Source organism: Schistocerca americana, chromosome 2 (assembly GCF_021461395.2).
Source record: "Schistocerca americana isolate TAMUIC-IGC-003095 chromosome 2, iqSchAmer2.1, whole genome shotgun sequence".
Classification (NCBI taxonomy): Eukaryota; Metazoa; Arthropoda; class Insecta; order Orthoptera; family Acrididae; genus Schistocerca; species Schistocerca americana.
The window spans coordinates 279,064,941-279,089,364 of NC_060120.1; the positions used below are offsets into that span (position 1 = coordinate 279,064,941).

General features: G+C 38.6%; 1 protein-coding gene across 1 annotated transcript in view; it reads left to right on the forward strand.

The window, feature by feature from the left end:
• Window positions 1-24,424, forward strand: part of LOC124593960 (dynein beta chain, ciliary-like) — a 746,507-nt gene that overhangs the window by 24,247 nt on the left and 697,836 nt on the right. Inside the window, exons 2-3 of the mRNA XM_047132308.1 lie at window positions 6,643-6,791; window positions 15,455-15,688. Coding sequence (XP_046988264.1) covers window positions 6,643-6,791; window positions 15,455-15,688 — 383 coding nt within the window. The remainder of the gene's footprint in view (window positions 1-6,642; window positions 6,792-15,454; window positions 15,689-24,424) is intronic.

The window sequence follows — 24,424 nt, forward strand, 5'->3', positions numbered from 1 at the left end:
TGGATAAACATTATAGACATACTTCTGATGGACCTTTTTGTAGTATACTGAAATATTCTGTAACAACCTGACTGGGGGTCTGTTATTAGCTTATTGCCATTATCGCTTGAACTGAAACTCTTTCTCTCATATTGCTTGACTCGTTTTTGTATTTCATTTTAGGCGCCGCCGTACTTATACAATATTGTTCTATGCTTTTAAAATTTCGAAAATTATACTTAATTGTTTTTTGTTCATTTTTGCTTAAAGGTGATTGATTCCTCCACCTTGTTATCGTTTGATGTTAAGAGATTGCTTTGTTTCAGAGAGAATAAAATATTATTTATGGAAATACGACATAATTTGTGCAGCACCTTACTACTCAGCAACCAGCTCTCTCCCACTTCAACAACGTCTTGTTTATCAGAATCGTGGTTTATGACCATTGGCGACCGGGACAATGAATCCACATTCATATGTCTGGACATAACATCGTAGTAGAAGCTAAAAAGTAGTACAGTCGCTGTAACTGCTACTCTTTTCTTTGTTACATTTTTGCAGGGCTCAAATATATACTACTGAGCGTTTCTTGCCCATTATTAAGCGTTACTTGACGCCATAGAGGTAAACACGCAACTTCTTTACTGCATAATCACTCGCGAATATGTCATGTTCTATTTGGGACTACTTGGTTTGAACCCAATGGCTAGGCTAAGATAACTCCAATCCCATACAAGGATACATCTGTCGCGAGAACCAAATTACTGTTGGACGTAAGTGTTGCTACTCATGGGGCTGATTGCAGCTTCCATTGCATAATGAGAAAAGCTCTGTCACATTCCGTGGACCAAATGTATTGCATTTCTTTGCCGTCTGGAATAAAGTTCGCATAATGGCTCATTTTGCCTGGAGAGCCATCAGCTTCGTTAGATTTTGTTTTGTTTGGGCACTGAATGTGTGGCTTCTAAATGGCACTGTGTTGTAGAGATTCCTTTTGACCTTGGGATGTGGCCTAGTTATTCTATTTGATCCTGGAATAATTGACACTTTTCGAGTTTGCATTTACTTCTGCATCGTGCAGCTTGGAGAAGCTGGTTCACAAACTGCTCAGACAGTTCTGTTGGTCCACTTCCGTGACTATGATGATATCAAGGTAGTAGATCAAGCACATTGCTACATTTTGGTTTAGCTTCTCAAAGAATGTTTGAAAAATTGTAGGCGCACATGCTATTCCAAATGGCAATTTTGGTATCCATCCATCTAATAAGTCTATTACTTACTACGTTAGAGAACATCATTCAACAGCAGCTGCAGGTAACCACCTGCGAGGCCAGTTTTCGGCAAATACGTATCAGCAGATAACTTGGCAAGCAGGAAATCTACTACTGACAGCGTTTATGGTGCTCTTGCAATCACCACGTACGTCGGTGTAGGTACTTATTAGGATATTTGACAATAACAACTGGTGTTGTTCTCGTTGGTTCAGTTAGCCTCATTTCTTTTCTTTCAATAGTTTCTTCTTTCGACATCCCTCAAAATCAGTGAGAAATGTGTAGGCTGTGGATGGACGAAATTAGATGTGGCCGTTTGCTTAAGCGTTATTATGAGCTTCGACTTGACATGCATCTCCTAACCCAAGTGAAAATATAAACATATTCTTGGTACAATTTGACTAAGAATTCAAAACGAATAACGGAAGATATTAAATTCACGACAGTTTGGATTTTAAACCCAAAGATTGGACAGACATCAAAGCCGAAAATGTTAGTAGAATTACGCAGAGTTACAACTAGAATACTTATTTGCTGTGAGACATTCCCATATTTAGCATATTATTAAATGGCTAAGAGTGTCACCCAATTCCAGTTGCAGGGTGCCTATCAAACGGCTTCCAGAGGCAACAGAAATTTGATTTCCAGTATTTCATATAATTACTGACAGAATTTAAAATCATAAATTACAAATTGAAAAAGAGTTATAGTGTTTTCTTAAAGTTTTAATACAAAGTTAAACTGTGTATATGTCTTGGGACCGTGTAACTCGCGGTGCACAAATTACCCAGAGTATATTCATCCGGTGTTTGGTAATGAGAGCACATATTGATTTCCAACAAAATTTACGCATATTTTCAAACCTTTTAGAAACTTTTTCTATCTGAATGATTAATCAAAGGAAACAAATTTATTGTAGCGCTTACTTCGTTTTCACTGTTCCTGCAGTAAATCTTCAAGGTCAGTCTTACGCTGGGATTTTTTACTTTCTTAGCACTAAGTCTATTTGCAAGACATTATGCAGGGAGTATCCACATTTACCACTGAAAGTACCTGTTCAATTATGTTGTTGTATGATGGATAGTTTAGGAGATATGGCGTCATAAACAATGAGATGCTTGAAAAATTAGCTTAGCACATTAACTCATTTGTAAAGTAATTAGACGCTTGAAGCCGTTTTATACATGGGAGTTGGATTCTCTAAAGTATCACTGGAACGGGGGGTTACAGGTTGGCAGAGAATCTACCTTTGACAGGAATCGTTTGATTGATTGAATAGTCCTTTCACAGTAGGTGGGATGTGACAATGGCAGAGCCTCTAATTGGTAAAATATTGATTGATTTTTATCTGAGTACATTTTGTACAAAGTGTGTGCTTGTAATATAGGACAAGTCAACTTACACCTATTTTCTTGCAATATTTAACCTACTTATTACAATTTAATACATCAAAGTGGCAATACTTACAATAATGTTGCTTATATTTTTCACCCATTTTTAGGCCCTGAAAATTATTTACATACTACATCATAATCATATTTACATTTTTCTCAAACTATTCATGTTCTAAAGTTATTTACATATCATATGTTCAATTAGTTACAGTACCTCTATAACAGCTTATTCATATTAGTGTAGTGGCTGCTCCCGTACATATTTGAAACAGGACTTACTGATAGCCTACTTGAAAAGAAAGAAAATGCTTGCATGGCGTTTGAAAAAATAGAAAGTAATGGTTTGTTAGAAAAACCATGTTCATCTGAAAATAGTCTGGAGATTCAATTCTTTCTTTCAGTTTACTTTGATGTACAAGAGCTTTGTGGAAGGGTGTACTCAGTGAGGGACAGAGGAGGGGAGCTCACCCATTCTTAGAAAAAATTCTTCACAAATCAGACTAACATTCCGGCTCATTTAACTGACATATTTATCAAGTCAGAGTCAGTTTGAAGACCACTACAATTTGTAAGGCCAGCCTCACATAGGGCCACTTTACAGCACTTCTCTGTGGTTTGCAAGCAGCACTTCATGCTCCAAGCTCTCCCATTTAATACACCCTCTGAGGAGACTAAAAGGTACACTAACTGACACATATCTTATAACAGTATATTATACACTATTTCGTGGCCACATAAATTGTGGTGTACTGTTATGGGGACACTCAACATGTTACTTGGATGTATTAATGCTACAAAAGAAAGCAGTCAGAATCATTGCATCAAACAAAAGACTGGAGCACTGCCAGCCTATATTCAGCAGTTTAGGAATAAAGACAAGCTTCAGCACAGTACGTGTGTTTATGGCTCATCAGTGTAAAAGAAACTAATGGGTTTTCAGCATGTGGCAAGACATACATAATCATGGTACCTGCAACAAGAGGAACATTGATACACCAAACAGTCGACTGTCTGGAACACATTATACTTTTCCAATGGTTGCTTTAAAAATGTTCGACTTATTACCCCGAGAAGTGCAATCCCCACCACCAGGAACATTCAAAAGGAAAATTGCGCAGAACCTAAAAGAGTACCCATTATACTCCATTGGAGAATTCTTCAATGGTGGCAAACGTGAATGGGCAAAATAATACTATATCATCTTACATACAGTGGATATTTTTGTTAATATATGCATATATGTATGTATCAAAAAACTGTAAATAAATCACATTTATGTGTGTAATCTTGACCAGGATGTTCAGTCTTGACTGGTAAACAGTGCAGATCTAGTAATAAAATAAGTAAAGTAATAAGTTATAGTGGAGCATTTACCCATTGTGAGAGGTGCTCAAAGTGGGCATTAATGACACTGCAAGCTCTGCTCACCTTGTGTAAAATACTGAGCAATAAGTGGAGGATATTTCATTAGATGTTCAACAAGATTTGGCAGAAATTACAATAGAAACTTGCACCTTCTGCATAACTTTGTCAAAAAAGAGATGGGTATAAGTTCGATGACACACTTTTTTGTTTCTGGACTAGAGGATGAGATGCCAGAAGACAACTCTCTACATGAAAACGCTACTACATGCATCCAAACAGCAATTTTTTATTTACTTGATAAATGAAGGGCATTGAAATAACTTAAATGCAACTCTTCAGGGTTTCCCGGCGAGATCTTGACATGTGGAATAATCGGGTCTATTGCCGGATGTTTGTGTCGCTCTGGCACAATACTTCTGTTTGTTTGGTAATGCAGGGATGTGCAACATCTGTTTCAGCAAGAAACATCTGTTTCAGCAGCTGAAACAGGCAGTAAGTTCAAAAAGAATGTAACAAAGAGTGTATCCGGGACCTGAGCTGGACGGTGTCACGATGAAGGGGGCGACAACGAAGACTTATGTTTGTTTTCCGTAAAATGATTAAATAGTTGTTCACAACTGACTATGGGTACATCCACTACTAGTCAGTACCAATTAGGGTCCCTTTAGGCGTAGCCACTTAGCACTGCATTTTAAAAGCGCTATCAATGGCGAATGCTACAGGCTTATGAGCCGTTTGACGCGCGGCAACAGCCGCTGAACGGTGGCGCTGTTGGTCGTCTCGGTGGTCTGCTTGACGCTGAACTACGCCGTTACGGTTTTAAACTTGAGCGGAATGCATACTGAGGCGATCAGTTTATTTGAGTGCCAGACCGGCGCCTCGTTATATTCCGTGCTGCAGGACAAGGCTGCAATGAAACAAGTTTGCTTGCTCCTTCGTTGTAGACATGGAATTTTATGCGGAAAACCTCGCCTTGTGTGTTCTCAAACCCTGATGAGGATGTGTATGACTGAGACTAATACGAATGGTGCAAATCGGAATTTTATACTTCCCGAGAGTTTTCATCAGTAGTATGCTGGGAGAGCCTACATTCACTCGACCTACAACGGTCTCTTTATAGTTTGCTCTTCCCTGAATGCCTGTAGAAATGGCAATGCTTACTTCAAAGAGAGATCTGGTAATGTCAATTCTTCCTGTTTTACTTCTTTGTATGAGACATACTTCAGCATAATTCACAGATTAGGGAATCTGTATGCGATTATTGGCAACTAAGACTTCCTCTTTGCCGCTGCCGATATTATCCTGTTTAGTAATCTGTATAGCGTCTTTGTGTAGCCCGTCACTGCAGTAGCTGCCAGGAACTCGGTCTTACGAACAAAATCCTGTAGCTTCCTGACCGCAAATCGTGTTCCACTACAGTTGATATACATGTTTCTCCTCAGCAGCAGCCGTTCTCTTCGTAGGAGTCCTGTCCACATACATGTACATACAACCACACGACATTCTGTGTGGCCCACTCCGGTATTTTTTAGCGACTGGCGAGCATATATTGCCGACGTGAAACATTCTTCTGGCTTGCTTGCGGATTTGTAGTATACTACAGTGACATGACATTTTTCCACAAACTTCCCTATACGGTCAGTAAGACATTTAATGAAAAATAAAAATATTCTGGGTTTCGTAAAAGGCTGTATGAACCTTTACTTGACAGTCGCAGTGCACTTCGTATGTTCTAGGTCCTAGAACGAACAGCGAACCATTGTTTAAGATGTGCCACATCTTCCCAAGTAATTTCAGTTTACGGATACAGTATTTCTCCATCATTTCCTCTAAAGTTTTACAATCCTACTATTCTGTCGCGAATGATGTTCCGAATCATGGTGTAAGTAAGAGTTTGTGTGCATGTGGGCTTTCGCTACTTTTGCCACTTATCAGTCAGATCTTTTCTGAAAACTAATAAATTCGAAAATGCCCTCTATTTCCTCTTCTGTGGCGAAATGCACATCCGTGTTTCCTCCTCATTAGTAATTTCCATTTTTATTTCTGTAAAACTCGTTGTTCAAAAATGGTTCAAATGGCTCTGAGCACTGTGGGACTTAAAAAAACTCGTTGTCATTAACGGACTGTCCATTCGATAAAATGCAAAAAATCGATCGATTGTACAGGAATTTGGACATATGCTAGTGGTATGCCGTGTTAGAAATAGATATTAAAGCACGAGGAATGAGAGCAATTGAATGTCAGCCGCACAAGGTCAGTGGAGGTGCTGCTGATATTGCAAGACCAACACCTCCGTAAATAGTACAGGTAAATCGAATCGCCATAGCGACTGCTATCGACCTAACACCTTGCGCTGCTGAGTAAGGACGATGTAGTAAAATATACGTATGTTTGTGTGGTTGGAACGAAAAAATTGATTAGGTAGCGTGAAGAAAGCGGTAAAATTTAATCGACGAACGCTTCTGGTTAGTATTCTTGTTAAATATGTATTTCATGGAAGTGGCTGGTACTATCACAACAATGTATCTTTGTTGTCAGTTGCGAGATTCGCACTTTATTTTGGGTACTTAAGGAAGTAATTAGTCTTTGGTTATGTGTGTGATTAGGTATTGAAATTCAAATTATTTTAACAGGTGTCAACTTCACAATGAGTGAGGCGAAGGAAGAGAAAAAGGACGATGACGAAGATCCGCGATTGGACTTCATCTTTGCGTATCTCGCAAGATCGCTGAGAATAAAATCCGAAAAATGGACGAAAATGTTGAGCAACGAAGACACGAATGTAAGAGGAAAGTTCAAATTAGCTTGTTGTACTGTTTCATATGTCGCTCGGTGTTTTATAGGGAATGGATTCTGAACGATATTGTGTACTGGGTACACCGAACGTGATTCCAGAATTTGTGAATATGGGTAATTTGATTAGCGATAAAATTTTAATTGAATTGTCATATTAATTTTTTCTATTAATGAGAGCAGATACACCCCGCATTACGCAAACCACAATGTGATATAATGCAAACGAGGCGTACAACACCAATGCTACAGTTAAAGCACGAGGAAGAATTATTAACCAAGATAGAAAGTGTAGAATTTTTGGTTGTACATATCGATAAGAGTTTAAATAGAAAAAAATATATATATCTGCTTAAACATTCTAGACGATCCACATCTACACGTTGTTCACTGCAAGTTTTGGAGAGAAAGAAATCTGTAATTTAGCAGACTCACCGTATTTCATTCAGTAATCTCCCATATAATTATATTTTGAGATAACCTATCGATTTAGAAGTATAGTTTTCATTGTTAAAAAGTGCGCAGTAAGAATGTACTAGGATCGTTACCATTTATTACTGTAGCACCGTTATTTATTTATTAATTGTATTTTTTTTTGCATGGAGACACCAAATAATTTGTTTTAGTTTAATATTAATATTCACTTAAAGAATATAAACACTTGTCAATCAAGAAATATTTCAGTTTCACTTTGAATAAGTTCCCTTTGTGGCACCTTATAGAGCTCGGTAATCTGTTGTACCATATTTGACCACTAATGCATGGACTATGGTGTGTTGTTTTTAATTTTGTTCTTTGCCTGTAGTAGCAGTCTTTATTTCTTGTATTATAGGCATGCATATCAGAGCACTTTGTTGCTTTGTTTTGGAGGAGGAGGAGGAGGAGGATATTAGTGTTTAACGTCCCGTCGACAACGAGGTCATTAGAGACGGAGCGCAAGCTCGGGTGAGGGAAGGATGGGGAAGGAAATCGGCCGTGCCCTTTCAAAGGAACCATCCCGGCATTTGCCTGAAGCGATTTAGGGAAATCACGGAAAACCTAAATCAGGATGGCCGGAGACGGGATTGAACCGTCGTCCTCCCGAATGCGAGTCCAGTGTGCTAACCACTGCGCCACCTCGCTCGGTATTTTGTTTTGATGTGTCACAAAAAATATAATTAATTTGTAAAGATACAGTGAGTAGACTGTGAGGTATTTATGGTGAACTAAGAGTTCCCTGCATGCATCTCTATACCCTAATCCATGGATAATTCGGATTGCTCTTTTCTGTAAGGGTTAAATATTCTGTTCATATGTATGTTGGCAGCACAACCCCATATCTCTATCCCGTAATTAATCTGTGCAAAAATGGTTCCATAGTAAATTGTTTTTAATGTCTGATGTGGGACTACTTTTGATAACTGGCTGATTAGATGTAATGAACTGCTGATTTTATTGCATAAAAATTTGATATGGTTTACCCATCTTAGATTTTCATCTAGGTGAATACCTAGAAATCTGCAGCCTTCTGTGTCCACTACTTCAATTCCACCTATGTTACTGATAGAGGTTTGGTGTGAGTTTGTAAGTTTAAATGGCAATAACTGAGATTTACTGATATTAACTTTCAAACCTTGATCTTGGAAATAAGTAGTTATTTGACTTAGTCCCTCAGTTGCTACTAACGCGAAAGGTTGCTCTATATCATTTATGTACACTAGGAAAAGGAAAGGGCCCAAAATTGAGCCCTGGGGTACACCTTGTGTGACTGCCTCATATTTGGACTGGAAATTAATGATCTGATTATTGATTTTGTAAGCCAGCTTTGTACACTGCTTGCAGTTAAATAATTATGTAGCCAGCAATTGCATGGATGCAGCATTTACATTGTATGACTCAAGTTTACTTAAAAGTAACTCATGGTTTACCGAGTCAAATGCTTTAGTAAGGTCTAGAAATATGCCAGCTGTTTGCATTCCTTGATCAAGGGCACCATACGTTTTGTGAAGAAATTCCGTAATTGCTGTGATAGTACTATGATCTTTTCGGAATCCATGTTGTGTCCCTGTTAGGAACTTATTTTTCAAGAAATAGTCACTAAATTGTGTCAGCAGCACAACTTCAAATACTTTGCTGAAGACAGGTATTAATGATATGGGCCTCAAATTTGAAACCTCTTCCTTGAATCCTTTTTTATGCACTGGTTTAACTGTGCTGCATTTCAATACATTTGGAAATGTACGTTCTCTAATACTGCAGTTTATCAGGTGGGTGATTATTTTAACTAATTCCTTATTACATTTTTTAATCACGATACTACTCAAACCATCCCATCCAGATGAGAACTTATTCTTTAGGTTATTTATTATCCTGCCTATTTCTTTTTCACTTACTTGTTTGAATTCAAAAGGTGGCTCTTCAAAGGGGCAGAGCTTTACCTCACTACTCACAATTGTGTTATTAACTGGACTAACAGCTGCAGATATGAAGTATTTATTGAAAACATTGCAGACTTTATTAAGATCTTTCATGTTGTTTCCTTCATGTCTTATATTTACAATTTCAGTTTCTGGCTTCGGTGTGGCTTTGCGAAATTGATTTACAATTCTCCATGAGGTCTTGGCTATATTGTCTGATTGAGCTATTTCACTGCTGTATATCTGTTTTCTTAGATTTGAAAGCTCTTTCTTAAAGATTTTCTTGGCTTCGTTGTACTTGGCCTTCAAAAGCTGCAGGTTTGTTGACTTGTATAACACATCCAGGTCCTGGATGTTTTGCCTGAGTTTTATCGTATTTGCTGGAAGTATCAGTCTGTTGGTTTTTGCGCTTTGGTTATGGGTGAACACTCTTTGTATTTTCTTAACAGGGCAGCATCTGTCAAAGTGTCTTAGTGTAGTATCATAGAATTTGGCCCATTTGTTTTCAGATCCTTCAGTCTGGTAAACCAGATCCCAGTCCTCTATAGCTGATTTATTTTTTAGGGCAAGGATGTTATCCTCTTTTAGGATTCTTTTATTTTCGATAACTTTTGTCATTTTTGGGATTCTTGTGTTTACATACTCTACAAGCTGGCATTTGTGGTCAGAGTAGTGAAAATCCATATTCCAGCACCTAACCCTGTCTTTAATATGTTTACATAGTATAATGTAATCAATTATGAGTGGATAGACTCCGTCAATGTTACAGTGTTAACATTACACAAGCATTATAATACAAGAACAAATTAGTATAAGAATGTAGACAATTTAGCACAAATATAGCATAACACTTAATCACATGTAGAGTGGGAATTTTTTGACCAATATATGTTCACTTGATTTCATATAGGCTTAGTGGTGGACTGTTGAGGCAGTCCAATTTTCTGTTTCAGCGTCAGAAAACTCGTTCAAACTGTGTAGTGGCTTTTGGTGAAGATTGTGCCACATCTTTCCCCGAAACTTCACAAATTCCATTTCAGTATTTAGATGGACGAACATTTTAATGGCCACTGCTGGAAAACTGTCCCATGTAATGGAGCATCAACAGCTTTGCATGTCTGCATCTTTCTTACCATTGTGCATGTTATAATTGTGGATGTCACTCCAGTTGCTCAACGCGTCATGATTTTCTTTCACATACGTGAGACAGCTGACTGAAAATTGTCGTCATTCCTACTTTTTTTTTTTTTAAGTACTTTCTTGCAGCCTGTAGAATGACCCCAATGGCTTTCAAACAGTGAATAATGTACTATTACTAGTAGATAAGATACGGATCAGTTATCATGTTATAGTTTCCTCAGGAGGTCAGGAGGTGCATGAGAACTTGTAAACAACTGTTTAAAGAGTTTAGTATTTTAACTATTGTTATATGATTTCTTGTTAATAATTCCTTAGAGTATAGAGAAAATGATGACATCCAAAATTACAGTATGTTCTTGAAGCAAAAATAACTATAAGTAAAAAATTGACCTTGTCTTGGAAAGGGTTGAATAATATGGCTATCAAAATCTGTGACTGCTTATTCAATAATATTAATTTTCTAACAGGCAGCAAAGCAAAATTTGGAAGTAAGCCAATGAAATAGACTCTTGTAGCAACTCCAGATTTAAAGAATTTCTGTTTAGAAATGTAATTTGTTTAGTGTAAAAGTGGCTTGTTATGTAATTTATAAACAAAAATAACCAGTTTCTGAGAATATAATGTAATTGAATAGATAAGAAATCTACTCATCAAGTGGCTATTACATAATTTCTTATTTATTTGTTTATTCCTGTCCGTTGATCTGATAACAAAATAATTGCTTCAAAGGGAAAGATTCATGTTACATGAAGTAAAAAAAGTTGAAAATTAACTAAATAGGCCTAAGCTAATAATTACAAACTGTAGTAAATAACATGCTTACAGGAACAAAATAGGTTAATAATTACAAACTTAAGCATTTGCTACCATGAAGCTGAAGAATTAAACAATAAAATCGTAAATTGCAGCTATTCCACAACATAAGTTATAAATGTCTTGAACTTAAAGTATGTAATTAAACTGAGCATAAAAATTTCAGTGATAAGGTGGGCTATTGTATTCATTTACAAAGTGGTAATAACAAAAATTACACATATAGTGTGTCATTCCTAAATGACTATGGAGAAATATTTACATTTAAAAAAGCAAAATAGTAGAAATAGTTTTCAGTTGATATTCCTTTAGTTTATCTTTAAGGTGTGGCATTACATAAGTAAGACCTTTATGTCAGACTGCAATGCATTGAACACGAGTATAATGCAGGCGAGAGTAGTGTACTGTGAAATAAAAATGACATTTTTGATGATTTTGTAAAAATTATTTCATACACAACAAAGTTTGTATTTATTTAAAAGAATAATTCATTGTCAATATTTTGGAATAAAACAAATATCATTTGGCAGCTAATTAACAAATGAAGTTATAATTGTAGCTATCGGCAATGCTAGAGGCGGAATCATCGCAATGCCCTTAATGTGCCCTTAATGTGATACACAAGCCATGTCTTCTGCTACTAGGGATATAAAATGTGTTTTTGTAATCCCCCTCCCACTAAATGTATGAGACCTCATATTCATCATCACCATCTACTGCCTTCAACACTTTAGTACTAAAAATAGTTAATTTTGAGTTTTACCAAAATATAGACAACAATCACAACATCCCATTTCAAATTAAAAATCTCTAGTGATGAACTCTCCTCTGGTTTACTGGATGACACTTCATCACTTATGTCTGAAGCCCTTTTACTATCACACTGCTTAGTTTTCTGCTTGTGTTTAATTTTCTGCTTATTGGTTATTGTCATGCTTTCTTCTCATTTTCTTCTAACTTTACCATTTTCCTTGAAGTTTTTTCTTCAATAGACATTTTTTTAGCTGTTGAAGTCAATATGATGCTTCTCCCTTTAAAATGTCCAGTTGTTTTTGTTGTTTTTTGTTTTTGTTTTTGTAGGAGCTTTGGAATACAACTAAAATCCTTCACTAAGATATATGATTTGCTATAGCTTCTAGTATATAAACTGCAACTGGCTGCCTCAACATCTTGCAAATTGTCTCCCAGATATCGTCTTCTTGGAGGGATCACACATGTATCTGAATCCAGTGGTTCTATCGGATCAAGCACACCATCTGAAACCGCAAACATGAGGAAATCCAACTCATTGAAGATGTTGATATTAAGTTGATAAATTACACATTTTCTAAACCGAGAAGTTACAGTTGTTAGTGTGAATGCTTTTTTTTTTTTTTTATTTTTTTTATTTTTTATTTTTTTTTTATTTTTTTTTATTAAATCCAGAATGACATGTTTTGCTCAGATGGGGTATCATCAGGTTACCCCAAGGAGGCGGCAACAACAGGCTGAGCAGTACAGAACAAGATCTTGCTCACAAACGGTATACACAGCCGTACACTAGAATGGTACTGGAGGTCCTTCTGTATTCACATATGAATGATCAATTACAAAGAGATGCATTAGATTTACTTTGACGGATATGCCATCCCGTGCTAATAGATTTTGGATTAAGAAAATACAACCTCTAAGGGGAATAAAAATTGTATTATGTCACTAAGAAATGATGATACCTTTGGCTGACTTGATAGCACTATCATCAGTAGCTCGGTGGATATTTGTTGAGAATTAAATAAGCTGTAGTAACAGCTGTATATACAACTGTACATACTCAAACCACCTTATAATTACACAGCTATTTTATTCCTTCCAGTTTTTCCAAAAGTTTTTACAAAATGATTAATTATTGAATACTGCCTCATTTTTTTGAGCAGTACTTGTTAACTGACTCTCACTTTGGATTTTGTAAAGGATTCTGCACGGAGAAAGCTATACAAAACTTCATAAATGAAGTCCTGGCACAGCTAAACAGGAAAATTATTATGTTGAAGTGTTGTGAGACCATGACAGTGTGGACCATAAAGTACTTGTCAAATAAAATATTTTGTGATCAGTGGCACCCCTTTAGTATGGGTGAATTCTTGCTTTCATATCAAAAAGCAATAAGTCATATTAACAAACTGTCTCCCAGGGATAAAGCTAATATTAGAATGGAGGACACTACTTGTGGGGTCTTACAAGGTTTGGTATTAGGTTTGTTGCTTAGGTTGACCTATAGAACTGATCTTCCAAACAGATTTAAAGCACAGTCAAAAACTGTAATTTTTGCTGATGATATAAGCATGAAATCCAGGGTGTGAAATCAATCTTTGCCATACATGACCCAAATGTTAGTCGAACAGGACTACATCTGGTTCATAGTCAACAGTTTAAGTCCTAATTCACACAGACTTACATAATCCAACTTCATACAAGACAAAAATATCTTCTAATTACAGATATAAAAATAAATGGTCATACGCGAAGTGAAACACTTTTTGTAAAATTCCTTGGGATCATCCTTAATAAAAAGTGAAATGGAGTCAATGCAAAGAAATGCTAATGTTACTTACAAGTATTTTTCATAGTGTTGATGAGAAGGCTAGGGTGTTGGTTAATTTTCCATATTTTCATTTCCTGTTGTCTTAATAAATTAATATCTAGGACATGAAACTGAAGTTTGGAAAGTGTTTATACTACAGAAGGGAGCAGTGAGAATATTACAATATGTAAAGAATATAACAGCACATGTTGTGGATGCCTCTGTAAGGACCTTGCCATTGTTACACATGTTTATCAGAACTTTTTTGCTTAATATTGCATATGGCTTCTAATAATATTTAGTTTCGGCTGAAATGGGATTTGCACAATCAAAATACTGCACAGAAAACTAATTATCATGTAGAGTTTGTCTCATTGTATAGAATCAGAATGCACTTTCAGACCTTGGTGGAAAGTCTTTCAACAAGCTCCAGTCTAACATAAAGCAAGATCAGAAGGAAAAGAAAATCCAGAAGAAAATTAAAAGCTTGCATCATTTAGCCACCCAGTCTACAAATAATCTATGCATCTGGATTAAAGGATTAAAATTTCCAGTTGGCTGCATTGTAAGTGCCAATGTTTAGATGTGCGACTTACAGCAGTGTATTGTAAACAGGTATCTGTTGTTACAAATGAAGGTAAGTATTTTATTCAAAAAATAATAGTGTATTTTTCCAAAGAAAAAAAAAGCTACGAGTAGGAGATATACAGATGTTATCTAATAAAACCGAGGGAGGAGCATTTTTTTAAAGTAATTGACTAGGTTACATTTAGCTGGGATGGGAACGATTAGTATTAAGAATTTAGTGATAGTTCATTGTTAATACAGTGTGCAGATTCAGTTTCTCTTTTTTCATGCATGCCTTGGATTATTTCAATTCCCTGAAAGCAGCTCATTCTTGCTGTCAAGCCAAAGTAGTCCCATTCTTACGGAATGAGTGCGGGGGAACATATGCAAGAATCCTGCATTCCACTCCTAGGTGAGGTCCTAGTGTAGGTGGTTTGCTGTTGCCTTCCTCTGAGCTGTTATGTAGTGTCAAGTGTGTATCCGTGTTGACTTGATGACTGTGTTGAGCCTCGTAAGTGTAGTATTCAGTTTGTGGATGAAGTGAACAAAAAGGATGAAACCCAGTGCTGGCACACAGCATACTACTTTCGAATAGCACCAAGCGATCCGTTGAGTTTAGCGTCCCAATCTGCTGGATGGGTCATCATCAACAGTATTGTGTGTCTCTTACTTTATGAGACACTGCAGCGTGGATGGAAATTTAATGCAAGACATTGGTGCAGATACTGGTGATCAGGAATTTTACACCACTACCCCTCATCTCCCTGCTGGCCAAATACTGACAGTAAAAAATTTCCACCACTGGGCTTCGGATCAACATACCTCTGAGTCTAACTCCATCATGAAAGCATAAGTTAGTGACTTCGGCTTAAGAGGCAGGACCTTCCTATTGGGATACGTACAGAACATGAGGAATGAATAAATGGAGACATTTTTGTGGTCACTTTATCACTAAGCTATGAAAACCATTTCCTCCAGTAATGACAGTCTTTTAACATTTCATTCTAAGTGAGAGCTGTACAAAAAGCTATTTTTTCTGTAGTTTGCTGATTTTTATGGTAGGTGGTAGCAGCTGTTTTATGTCAATGCCAATGCTGTAGTCACTCATTTAACTCAGAAAGTATTGACATCTGTTGAACTTGTATTACATTTCTTTCCGCTCTTATTTTGTTACAGAAAATTGTGATGGATTTTTTGGATAAGACAACAGAATATTTGTTAATTGTCACAGTCAATACTGCTGGACAGCTTATACCTATCAACAGTTTCCCAGTTAACAGTAAAACAAAATGTTGTTATTTTATCAAATGTTACAAAGAGCCAGTAACATCTCAGAACTATCAGAAAGTATTGCTTTGTGGAGATATGTCATCAAAACCTATTGATGAATTATCTGTTTTAGTTGCAGAGGTAAGATGGTGCGTAAAATATTTTTTTAGTTAAAAAATAATGTGACTTAGATGAAAGCAGTGAGCTACTTTGAAACTGAAAGTTCTTGGATATTGGTGCTGCATCACACTCACTCTTATAATCTGGTACTTTGGTCTGCTTGCTGTGCTTGCCTGCGTGGTTCAATTTCATGGAAGAAGGCCTCAGCGTAAAGTCTTTAAGTTGGACTGGAAGATGCTGTATGCAGGAGGTACTATCAATACCCAAGAACTTCTAACATTATCATCAGTGGTCACAAAATGAGCTACTTTATTTTTTGTATCTTATTGAGCAGTGAATAGTAACATACAATTTAATCAAAAATAGTCACTTTGAAATTGAAAGAGTGCTATTACAGAACTGAATTTTCTCTCTTAGCTGTAGTGGAGTTCTGTAAACAAAATGAAATTTATCTATTTTGTTGATAAAAAGGTTACTCAAGTATTTTGGTTAAAATAATAAGCAGAAATTTTATATCTATAAACAACTTGTTTGCACTCAAAACTGGACTGGAAAAAAAGCACAGGTCATTCCTATTTTCAAGAAGGAGGGTCGAACTGATCATAAAACTGGAAAACAAATTTTAATAATTGGTGATATCTTGGTATCCATCACTTGTTCTGAGATAAGTGAAACACGCTGATTCAAAATAAGCAAACAATTTGTCTCTATCACCCACTGTATTTTAGATAGACTCCTACAATCATTTATATTTCAGTATAAAAATTATTTTTTAGTGAAATCATCCACTTTTGGCTGTTAAAACATTATTTATTACCATTACAATTTAGGCATGTTCTCATTTTCAAGCATTATGGGATATTCTAACCCACCCAATAATATAAAGCTGCCCGCGTCCGGCCGTCCTGATTTAGGTTTTCCGTGATTTCCCTAAATCGCTCCAGGCAAACGCCGGGATGGTTCCTTTGAAAGGGCACGGCCGACTTCCTTCCCTAATGCGATGAGACCGATGACCTCGCTGTCTGGTCTCCTTCCCCAAACAACCCAACCCAATATAAAGCTGTGCCATCTGTGTAAGAGCTGTTGCACTAGGTGTTGTGAATGTATGAGCTATTCCATGTACCATCTACATTACAGAGCTGGAGAAATAATGATGTAAACCCTGAAGTGAACAGCTGATAAATTCACAGCTATTCCATGTATCATATACAGTATAGAGCAGACGAATAATGATATAAACACTGAAGTGTTTACATATGTGTTATGTACATGGTATATGGAACAGCTGATATATTCATAACACCTAATGGAACTGCTCTTACACAGCATGGCAGAGCTTTATATTATTGAGTAACTTACAGCATCCAGTCCAGTCACTAACATCAGCTATCCCATCAAAGGCAGGGCTACCTGTGAAACCAGTCATGTGGTCTACAAGCTAAGCTGCAACAATTGTGCTGCATTCTTTGTGGGCATGACAACTAACAAGCTGCCTGTCTGCATGAATGGTCACCGACAAACTTTGGCCGAGAAACAAGTGGACCACCCAGTTGCTAAGTGCGCTGCCGAACATGATATCCTTCATTTCAATGACTGCTTCAGAGCTTGTGCCCTATGGATCCTTTCAACCAACACCATCTTTTCTGATGTGCGCAGGTGGGACCTTTCCCTGCAATACATTCTACGTTCCTGTAACCCTCCTGGCCTCAATCTCCTTTAGTCACTTACCTCACCCATCCAGCCCCTTCCCTGTTCCAATTCCAGCACTACACAGCTGTCATTCCACCACCACACCCAGTCTTTTTATTTCTCTCCTTTTCCGTTACTTCCCCCCCTCCCTACCTCTCACCTGCCCTCCGTCTAGCCTGTAGCACTTCACTGTCTGCCACCCCCACCATACTATCCCTCCCCACCCCAGCCTCCTCCTTACCCCCACCCAGATGCCACTCCCATCATTTACTGGTGCTACTGCTCTCGGTGTGGTTTCAGTTGCCTGAGACTGCAGTCGTGTGTGTGAGTTGCATTTGCGTGAGTATGTGTGTGTGTGTGTGTGTGTGTGTGTGTGTGTGTGTGTAAGTATATGTGTCTATTGTTGACGAAGGCCTTAATGGCCGAAAGCCGCTTGTTTACACACAGCGCGCGAAGCACTCGTCGTAACAGTGTGACCAACTGCCACACAAACAGAGTTCTGTACTTATAAAGAAATAGAGACCTTACTTTTGGGATTACCCTCATACAATTTAAGTTTTTGAACAAAAAGTCCTTCTACCAAAATAGAACACAAACACATACATTCATGGAAACACAACTCACTCACACAGGGATACTGTGCCTGGCCGGGCCCTGGCAACCATGTGTGTGTGTGTGTGTGTGTGTGTGTGTGTGTGTGTGTGTGTAGCTGTACTTGCTTGGATGTGTGTGCGTCTTTGTGTTCTGTTTTGGAAGGAGGACATTTTGTCCAAAAACTTAAATGCTAAGCAGTTTTTTCATTGTGCTTCTCTGAAACTCAGTACCTCCTCTACGTGGTTTGTAGCTATCTATCGTTTTCATAATATTGTTGTTATTCCATCCTAGACCTTCCATTATTTAATACAAAATATTCCGAAACACTAAGAAAAATGACAATAATAGCAAAAGTAATGCATAATGATGAATACATTTATAATTAAAAAAGTCAATCTGATGAAAATATAGAATCATAAAAAAACAGAACACTATTATGAAAAGGAAAGTTGGTACTCACCAAGTAGCGAAGATGCTGAGTCGCAGATAGGCACAACAAAAAGTCATGTGTGTGAGTTGCGTTTCCATGAGTGAGTGTGTTTGTGTGTGTGTGTGTGTGTGTGTGTGTGTGTGTGTGTGTGTATTTGTGTCTGTTGTCTATTGTTGACGAAGGCCTTAAAGTCCGAAAGCTGTAGTTGTGAGAGTCTTTTCGTTGTGCCTGTCTGTGACTCAACATCTCTGCTATATGGTGAGTAGCAACTTTCCTTTTCATATTGTAGTTACATTGTATCCTGGATTTTCCATTGTGTAAAAGTAGAACACTGTCACAAGAAAATAAAGAAGCAATGAATCACTTGAAAGTAGTCACCACATTTAACAACTTAGCACAGGTGTTGCTGCTAGCATGATAAACTTAAATAAAAACGCCCAAGACAATTAATATAAAGTAAGTGCATGTAGAGTGCCAGTGAACATCACCTCTGTCTCACAAGATGTGGTAGCCAAGTCCTTCTTCCAAAATAGAAACACACACACACACACACACACACACACACACACACACACATTCATGCAAGTGGTGTCCCAGAAACAATCTTAAAGAAGAGCACACTAATTGAAATACGTACATTCTTATATCACTGCTCACTTCAAGCAGGAACTTTTCCCTGATGTATGGAGAACATCTAAAGTTATCCCAGTACATAAAAGGTGAGAGAGATAATGTTAATAACTACAGACCCATCACAATTTCCTCTTTCATTTCTAAAATATTAGAAAAAGTTATATATGACGAACTTATGGAATTTGTCAATGAAAACAATATCCTGTGTAATGAATGACATGGATTTGGAAATAACAGGTACCATGTTTTGTGGCTTTGTAGTGAGTTGTTTAAATGTAGAAGTCTCTTATAGCCCTAGCCCCTCTGCAGTCGGAAAAGAAGTCAGTAGTCAAATATGCGGCACTGCCTAGCAGGACAACAACATCAAGAGGAAAGGCAGCGACTGCGAAATTCAGGAAAGAAAGTAACTGTTATTACAAGGGAACAAGTAAAGACTTGGATCGCGCAATACGTCAATCACTTAAAATCAACTCACAACAAGAAAAACACCTCAATTGAAAGGATAGGAAAATGAGAAATGGAGACGGTATTTGTCACAGTAGACAAGAAAATCGAATCCACCAAAATAGAAATAGAAGCTGCATGTGAGATTGTTTCGGCTAGACTCAGTATCAAGGATGAACATAAAATTATAATACAGTCCTTTTACTGACCACCAGATTCTCCTCTTGACGTAACCGAAAACTTTGGAGAAACCCTTAGTTTGCTTGTACATAAGTTCCCTAATTGTACTGCAATAACTGGAGAAGATTTTAATCATCCAGCAATCAATTGGGATTATTGTAGCTTTGTTAGTGGTGGACATGACAAGATATACTGTGAAATGTTACTGAATGCTTTCTCTGAAAAATATGTCAAACAGATAGTTCAGAGCCCCATTCACAATGGAAATATGTTAGATCTTATGGCAATCAAACAGACCTAACCTCTTTGAGGAAGCTCACATTGAAACTGGTATCAGTGATCATGAGGCAGTTATAGCAACAGTGAATAACAAAACAACTAAAACAAGCAGAAAGATTTGTACATTCAGCAAACTAGACAAAGAAACAGTAGTGTCAAGTCTCAATGAGGAACATCAAACTTTTAGCTCAGGACAGGAGCATGGAGAGGAACTATGGCTTAAATTTAAAAGAATAGTTGACTAAGCACTGGAAAGTTGCTACTCACACAAACGCAACTCACACACACCACTGGAGTCTCAAACAATTGAAACCACACTGCGAGCAGTGGCACCGGTGCATGATGGGAATGGTGACCGGGTGGGGATAAGGAGGAGGTTGGGTGGGGATGAGGAGGGATAGTAGAGTAGGGGTGCTGGACAGTGAGGTGCTGCAAGTTATACGGAGGACAGGGTAGAAGTGGAGAGGGTGTTAGCGCAAAAGGAGATAAGTAAAAAGACTGGGTGCTATGGTGGAATGAGGGCTGTATAGTGCTGGAATGGGAACAGGGAAGGGGCTGGATGGGTTAGGACAGTGACTAACGAAGGTTGAGGTCAGGAGGGTTACGGGAACATAGGATGCATTGTGGGGAAATTTCCCACATGTACAATTCAGAAAAGCTGGTGTAGGTGGGAAGGATTCATATGGCACAGGCCGTGAAGCAGTCACTGAAATGAAGGATGTCATGATTGGCAGCATGCCCAGCAGTATGGTGGGCCACTTGTTTGCTAGCCGCAGTTTGTCGGTGGCCGTCCATGCGGACAGAAAGCTTGTTGGTTGTCTTGCCTACATAGAATGCAGCACACTGGTTGCAGCTTAGCTTGCAGATCACATGACTGGTTTCACAGGTCTTTGATGGGATAGGTGATGTTTGTTATCGGACTGGAGTAGGTGGTGGTGGGAGGATGCATGGGACAGGTCTTGCATCTAGGTCTATTACAGGGATATGGGTCACGAGGAAAGGGGTTGGGAGCAGGGGTTGTGACAGGATGGATGAGTATATTGTGTAGGTTCAGTGGATGTTGGAATACCACTGTGGGAAGCATGGGAAGAATAGTGGGCAGAACATTTCTCATTTCAGGGCATGACGAGAGGTAGTTGAAACCCCGGCGGAGAACGTAATTCAGTTGCTCCAGTCCTGGGTGGTACTGAGTTACAAGGGGAATGCTCCTCCATGGCTGGACAGTGGGAGTTTGGAAGGTGGTGGGAGACTGGAAAGATAAGGTACGTGAGATTTGTTTTTGTACAAGGTTTGGAGGATAATTACGGTCTGTGAAGGCTTCAGTGAGACCCTCTGTATATTTTGAGAGGGACTGTTCGTCACTTCAGATGCGACAAGATGGAGGTCAACATCTAGGAAGGTGGGTAGATGTTGACCTCCAGTTTAAAGACAGCTATATCAGTACCTCCGTCCATATCAAACCCACAAACCCTCTGTAATATCTTCACTTCGACAGCTGCCACCTGTTCCTTACCAAGAAGTCTCTTCCACACAGACTAGCCACCCGTGGTCTCCACATCTGCAGTGACGAGCAGTCCCTCTCGAAATTTACTGAGGGTCTGACTGAAGCCTTCACAGACCATAAGTATCCTCCTGACCTTGTACAAAATCAAATCTCCTGTACCTTATCTTTCCAGTCTCCCACCACCTTGCAAAGCCCCACAGTACAGCCTCAGAAGAGCATTCTCCTCGTAACTCAGTACCACCCAGGACTGGTCCAACAGAATTACATTCTCCGCCAGGGTTTCAACTACCTCTCGTTGTGCCCTGAAATGAGAAATGTTCTGCCCACTACCCTTTCCTCACCTCCCACAGTGGTATTCTGCCATCACCGAACCTACACAATATATTCGTCCATCCGGACACAACCCTTGCTCCCAACCCCTTGCCTAATGGCATTCTGTGTGTGCAAGACAACCAACAAGCTGATTGTCTGAATGAATGGCCACCAACAAACTGTGGCCCGGAAACAAGTGGACCACACTGTTGCTGAGCATGCTGCCAAACATGAAATCCGTCATTTCAATGACTCCTTCACAGCCTGTGCCACATGGATCCTTTCCACCAGCACCAGCTTTCCTGAATTGCGCAGGTGGGAACTTTCCCTGCAATACAGTCTACATTTCAGTAACCCTCCTCGACTCAACCTTTGTTAGTCACTGGCCTTACTCATCCACCACCTTCCCTGTGCCCATTCCACCACTACACAGCCCTCATTCCACCACCACACCCAGTCTTTTCACTTGTCTCCTTTTCTGCTAACCCCTCCCCCCGCCCCCCCTCCTTCCAATCTCTCCCCTGCCCTTTCGTGTAACCTGCAGCCCTATCCCACTATTCCACTATTCCCCCCCCCCCCCCCCCCCCCCCTGCTGACCCAGCCTCCTCCTTATCCCCACCGTCACCACTTCCATCATGCACACTGGTGCTGCTGCTCACAGTGTGGTTTCAGTTGCCTGAGACTGCAGTTGTGAGTGTGAGTTGCATTTGCTGGAGTGTGTGTATGGGTTTCTGTCATCTGTTTTTGATGAAGGCCTTGCTGGCCGAAAGCTTTTTTGTGACAATTTTTTTGTTTTGTCTATCTGCGACTCAGCATCTCTGCTGTATGGTGAGTAGCAACTGTCGTTTTCATATAATTTTTACATTCCATCCTGGATTTTCCATTGTTTGACTATGCATTGGATAGATAGAACAGTTCATGATGGGAGAGATCCTCCATGGTATAGAGTCACTGTAAAGAAACTTAAAAGAAACAGAGACTACTGCATCACATGTGCAAACAAAGCCTAGTGCTATGGATAGAAAGATGCAGTGACAGTGAGGAGAGCATTGTGTGAAGCCTTCAGTGACTACCTTAGCATAACAGTGTCAAATGGTCTTTCACAAAACCCAAAGAAATTATGGTTGTATGTAAAGGCTGTTAGTGGCACCAAAATTACTGTTCAGTCACTCATAAACAAGACAGGAAATCAAATGGAGAGTAGTAAAGCAAAATCAGAAATGCTTAACCCTGTTTTCAAATGTTACTTTACGTAGGTAAACCTACAAGTATCGCCCAGATTTAATCCTCATACAACTGAAAAGATGAGTGAAATAAATACTAGTGTCAGGGGTGTTGGGAAACAGCTGAAATTGTTAAACGTGAATAAATGTCCAGGGCCCAATGGAATCCATATCAAATTCAATACTGAATTTGTGGCTGAGCTAGCGTCTCTTCTGACTGTAATCTTTCATAGATCCCTTGAACAAAAACCTGTGCCCAGTAGATGGAAGAAAACACAGGCCACACCCATTTACAAGAAGGGCAGCAGAATGATCCACGAAACTATCGTCCAATATCCTTGACACCGATTTCTTGTAGAATCTTAGAACATATTCTGAGCTCAAATGTAATTAGGTATCTTGAACAGAATGATCTGCTCCATGCCAACCAGTATGGATTACGAAAACATCAATCAAGTCAAACCAAAGTTGCACTTTTCTCATATGGCTTCCTGAAAGACATGGGTCAAGGCAGTCAGGTAGTTGCTGTATTTCTCAATTCCCGAAAGAGTACTGCACTTATGCTTATTATCAAAAGTATGATCGTATGAGGTATCAGACAAAATACATGACTGGATTGAGAATTTCATGGTGGGGAGGTCACAGTATGTTATTTTGGATGGAGAGTCATCGACACGTCTAAAAGTAACTTCAGGTGCATCCCTGTGGAGAGTGTTGGATCCCTTGTTGTTCATAATGTGTATTAATGATGTTACAGACAATATTAATAGTAGCCTCAGACTTTTTGCAGGTGATTCAATTATCTGTAGCTAAGTGCAGTCTGAATGGAGCTGTACAAATATTTAATTAGATCTTGATAAATTTCAAAGTGGTGCAATGATTGGTAACTTGCTTTAAATGCTCAAAACTGTAAAACTGAGCATGTCGCAAAATGAAAAAACTTAGTAGCCTGTGAATATAATATTATTGTGTCATATTTGAATCTGTTAACTCGTACAAATACTTGGGTCCAACACCTAGTAGGGTCATTAAGTGGAGTGTTCATATAGTCTCAGTCGTGGGTATAGTAGGCAACAGCCTTTGGTTTATTGGTAGAATACAGGGGAAATGCAATCAGTCTGCAAAGGAGGTTGCTTACAAATCCACACTTGCAACACATCCTAGAATATTGCTCAGATGTGTGGGACACATACCAAACAGGACTAACAGTGGATATTGAATGTATAGAGAGAAGGGCAGCTTGAATGGTCACAGGTTTGTATGACCCATGGGAGAGTGTCACTGAGATGAGGTGTTGAAAGAACTGGACTGGCAGACTCTTGAAGATAGACATAAACTATCTTGAGGAAGTCTACTGACAAGTTAGTTAGTTACTTACATGTTTCATAGATCATTTGAACAATTCTTTTATCAAAATAATGCAGAATGAGTCAGTTTACAGGATTAGTGTTGACATTAATGAACAAATT